This window comes from Nematolebias whitei, chromosome 17 (genome assembly GCF_014905685.2).
Source record: "Nematolebias whitei isolate Nwh7 chromosome 17, NemWhi1, whole genome shotgun sequence".
In the NCBI taxonomy this organism is placed as follows: Eukaryota; Metazoa; Chordata; class Actinopteri; order Cyprinodontiformes; family Rivulidae; genus Nematolebias; species Nematolebias whitei.
Window position 1 is genome coordinate 34,104,105 of NC_056514.1, and position 4,937 is coordinate 34,109,041.

Sequence of the window (4,937 nt, forward strand, 5' to 3'; positions counted from 1 at the left end):
TATTTATGTATATATATATATATATATATATATATACTGTATATAACTACTACTTACTGCTTGTACTACTATTCTTATTTTGCGTTTTTTTACTTATTGCCGGGCTTCAGGGTACGGATTCCTTGCAATAAACGAGGGACTACTGTATATATTTTTGGATTGTACAGTAACGCCAAACTATTTCTTTACATCAGTGTTGCAGGGGTTTGATGTTTGTTTCCAGAGGTTATTGTGCAAAAGGTGGGGTACACCCTGAATATTTCATCAGTCCCTCATAAAGACACAAAGAACAAGCAAGTCAATCATCTGCACACATTCACACCTATTTAGAATAGCTTTTTAATGCTTGTTTTTGTACTATTGAATAAAACTGCGAGTACCTATAACCCCATGAAGAAGGAGAACACGCAAACTTCACAGAAAAACGCTCCAGCCTGGAGTGGAACCTGCAACCTTCTTGCTTAGAGGCAATGGTGTTCCAACTGTGCAGCCCAAGCAGGAATAAAGCTGCAACTTACAGACACAGACTGACAGGGAAGCTGGGTCACAGCTTACCAGAACATTCACCATGTTTTTCTGTGGGCATGATGTATTTTGCTATAAATGTTTGAGGAATTATAAACACACTGATGTATGAGAGGCCCTCTAGGATGCTTTTCATACAGATCCATTGCATTAAAAACTTCTGTCTGTCTCCAGAAAATGATTATCTTGTGACTGAAGCTTATCAGTTAATCATTTTGTAACCATGATGTATGTTGTTTTTCACCTTTATCTTTCTTTAAGAACACTCAATGGCCATCGGCCCATAATTTGTATTTAGTTAGGCAGTGTATGACATGATGTGAAATTTCCACTTCACATTTTGCCACTTCAGACTGGAAGCTCGAATGTTTTGTTTCTCCACTTGCAGCACTTTCATGAGCCTTGTAATCAAACTATTTCCATCACCACTAGCTTTGATGTTTTCAGTTTGTTCAATGCAGCACTTCCATCATGCTTAAAATTGTTTAGTATTGAAATTATGTTTCTGACAACCAAAACCTGAACATGACTGGTTCGTCAAGTACATCAGTCACTCTGACTTTCATTTTTGAACATAAATAATCCTTCACTCTTTTTCTGCTCAGAACACTAATTAACGTAAAAATGTATCAAATGTGCTTATGCGAGACTGTCGACGCTTTTCATTAACCAGATGTGAGACATTTGACAAGTCTTACAAACTGTTCTGAAAATGGGCTGAATTTCATACAGTGAGAACTTCTCCTAACCAGAGCGTTTATTTCACTGATGTTTCTGAACCTTCACAGCCTTACAGCTTCAGTAAGTCACACAAAGGCTTTCTGCCTTCACTTCTAAATGGAACATGTAAAACCCACTCATTGAAACTCAAAATATGATAGCTGAGTTAATGCCTGATTTACTTTTCTATAGCAGTGTTGGTTCTTAGTGCTAGTTAAACACTTTCCTAAGACCATGACAAATTATTTTTTATGATGCAGCATAAAAAATAAAAATTCTAGGCATGCACGATATTATCGGCATGGTATCGATATCGTCCGATATTAGCGATAAAGTGAAATATCGGACATCGGCCAGTCCATCAAAAATAACTCACTGATATAAGACACTTTTTTTTATTTTTTATATTTTATATAATTACATAGTGTTACATAATTTTCAGCCCCCTTTTTGGCATCTGCATTTGGTAGCAGGTCATACTGACAAAGACCATGCAGAATAATGTAGTGTTTTAATTCCACAGCAGAGAAAGCTATGTAGTCTCTGTAAGTAGGTCTAGGAAAAAAAATATTGGTACTGATGTCGCTTATCGGCCAAATAAGTTTTAATATATCGGATATCGGCTAAAAATCCAGTATCGCGCATCTCTATCATTTATACTGTATATTGAGGAAAATGATCCAATACTACATATTTGTGAGTGGCAAAAGTATGAGAACCTCTGGGATTAGCAGTTAATTTGAAGGTGAAGTTAGAGTCAGGTGTTTTCAATCAATGGGAGGTCGATCAAGTGTTGGTAAGGAACATTGTTTGATTTAAAGAACATGGATCTATCAAAGTCTGCTCTTCACCACATTTGTGGAAGTGGGTCATGGCAGGAACAAAGGAGATTTCTGAGGACCTGAGAAAAAGAGTTGTTGATGCTCATCAGGCTGGAAAAGGTTACAAAACATCTGTAAAGGGTTTGGACTTTATCAATCCACAGTCAGACAGAGTGTGTACAAATGGAAGACATTCAACACCATCGTTGCCCTCCCCAGGAGTGGTGGACCAACAAAGATAACTCCAAGAGCAAGGCATAGAGTAGTCAATGAGGTCACAAAGGACCCCAGGGTAACTTCTAACAACTGAAGGTCTCTCTCACATTGACTGAAGATGATGTTCATGAGTCCACCATCAGGAGAACTGAACAACAATGGTGGTCATGGCAGGTTGAAGGAGGAAGCTGCTCTCCAACAAGAACGTTGTTGCTCATCTGCAGTTTGATAAAGATCACGTGGACAAGCCAGAAGACTGTTGGAAGAATGTTTTGTGGACAGATGAGAGGAGAATAGAACTTTTTGGTTTCAATGAGAAGTGTTGTGTTTGGAGAAATGACAATCCTGCAGAAGAACCTTATCCCATCTATGAAACATGGCGGTGGTAGTGTCATTGTTTAGGTCTGTTTTGCTGCATCTGGGCCCGGACGGCCCGCCATTAATGATGGAACAATGAATTCTGAATCATATCGGAGAATTCTAAAGGAAAATGTCAGAACATCTGTCCATGAACTGAATCTGAAGAGAAGGTGGGTCGTGCAGCAAAACAATGACCCTTAACACACAAGTGCTTCTACCAAAGAATGATTCAAGAAGAAGAAAGTTCATGTTTTGGAACGGCCAAGTCAAAGTCCTGACCTTGATCCAATCCAGATGTTGTGGAAGGACCTGAAGCAGCTGTTTCTGTGAGGAAACCACCAACATCCAGAGTTGAAGCTGTTCTGTAGGAATGGGCTAAACTTCCTCCAAGCCGGTGAGCAGGACCGATCACCAGTTGCCAGAAATGTTTAGTTGTAGTGATTTCTGCACGAGGAGGGGGGGTCACACCAGATACTCAAAGCAAAGGTTCACATACTTTTACCACTCACAAATATGTAATACTGGATCATTTTCCTCAACAAATAAAAGACCAAGTATAATATTTTTGTCTCATGTGTTTAGCTCGCTTCTCTTTAAGTACTTTTAAGACTTGTGTGAAAATCTGATGATGTTTTAAGTCGTATTTATGCAGAAATATAGAAAAATTTAAAAGCTTCACAAACTTTCAAGCACCACTGTATTTAATGTAAAGTAACAAGACGTGGTGGATCAGAGAGTGAATGGTTGTTTGTCTCGTTTGTCTCTATGTGTCCCTGTGATGGACTGGAGACCTGTCCAGGGTGTCCCTCACCTCTTGCACAGTGATGGCTGGACATGGGCACCAGCGACCCCCGTGACCCAAAATGGAATAAACGGGTAAAGATAATGGATGGATGGATGAATTGGTTGTGGACAAAACTCCTAGAGTTATTACCTATAAGTGGAATACTGTCAGAGGAAACCGGTAGAATCTCATTGAGAATAAGCTGCATCACTGTGACAGCAAGCAGCACCGTGACCTTGAAGCCAATCTTGTCTCCACCTTCAGACATCAGGAGGGAGGCAAAGTCCAGACACAAGAAGAAGAGAACAGGCAGCAAGAAGTTTGCAACGTAGAGGGAAGACCTCCTCTTCATCATGATCTGTGAAAGGATGTGTGGGATGGTTCAACATGACACTTCTTCATGTAGAATAAAATAATCTGCAGTGCGTATTTTCTAGTTTAGTAGGTGAAACAGGAAAACAGAAAGATTTCTACAAAAAAAAAATAAACATTTCTCTAAAACAGAATAAAATTCTGACAGTAGAAGCACATGCTGGTGTTGGGAGGTACAGGCTTTAAACGCAAGTTCTTGGTTTTTCTTTTTGTTTTGTCCACTGACACAACAAGGTGAAGTTGTTTGGCATCAATGGTCTACAGTTTGTAATATTAATATTATTACTTCACAGTCTCTGTCTGAATGATGAATATTCAGAGCATCCATTCAAATATAATATATGAAACAGTTTTCATCAGAAGTAACTTGATACAGCTCTTGTCAGACTGAAAAAATAACTGACTTCATGCTCAATAAAGCATTTATTTTAACTGATCAGAGGAAACAAAAGAAACTTGTTACAACGACTCAGCTCAGCAAAATAAATTAATATATTAAACAACCATGACTTTAGTGAATGTCTCACTCCAGAAAATACTTACTGTGTAAACAACCTCGGGTTGGTTGTGGTGAAACCTGTCAGTTTCCTTGGTGACCGACTGGTTTATGAACAGCCACTCATATTGTGTCTGTATTGCTTCACTAGACCTCTTCGTGAGTAATTTGTTATCTTTAAAGAAGTCAATCTCTAATTCATCATCTGTAATGGGGAAAAAGAATAACTATGAGTGAAAATCTTAAATTCTTCATCTGAAGTGTGGGTGTACTATGAGGTAATGCATTTCATTGAACACTAACGAGGTTGAGTCAGGTGGGCTCTTCCCGTCTGACTCATGTTAGATTTATCTACCTGGATCACTGAACACGCATCAGCACATTTCATTTAACAGTTCAGTTCAGATCCTGCTAGTTGCAGCAACAAGGTGCTAAAATAACTAAAGATTATAAAAGCAGGGCTCACCGGAGTGCATGAAAGACCTGAAGGAGATGTTGCAGCTCTGAACGTCAAAGGGGAATTTGTAAACGTGCATCCTGCAGGTGCTGATCACAATTTGCTCATTCGAAAATATCACAAAACCAGAACTGAAGACGTTGAGAAAAGGGTTGTTTGGGGATTTGTCCTTTTCTACCCTGTAAT

At 39.0% G+C, this 4,937-nt stretch overlaps 1 protein-coding gene across 1 annotated transcript in view; it reads right to left on the reverse strand.

Moving 5' to 3' along the window:
- Nucleotides 1–2,447: 2,447 nt before the first annotated feature.
- Nucleotides 2,448–4,937, reverse strand: part of LOC119423538 (alpha-N-acetylgalactosaminide alpha-2,6-sialyltransferase 1-like) — a 22,273-nt gene continuing 19,783 nt past the window's right edge. Inside the window, exons 9-11 of the mRNA XM_037690936.1 lie at nt 4,342–4,499; nt 3,577–3,784; nt 2,448–2,500 (exon numbers count right to left, since the gene is read on the reverse strand). Coding sequence (XP_037546864.1) covers nt 2,448–2,500; nt 3,577–3,784; nt 4,342–4,499 — 419 coding nt within the window. The remainder of the gene's footprint in view (nt 2,501–3,576; nt 3,785–4,341; nt 4,500–4,937) is intronic.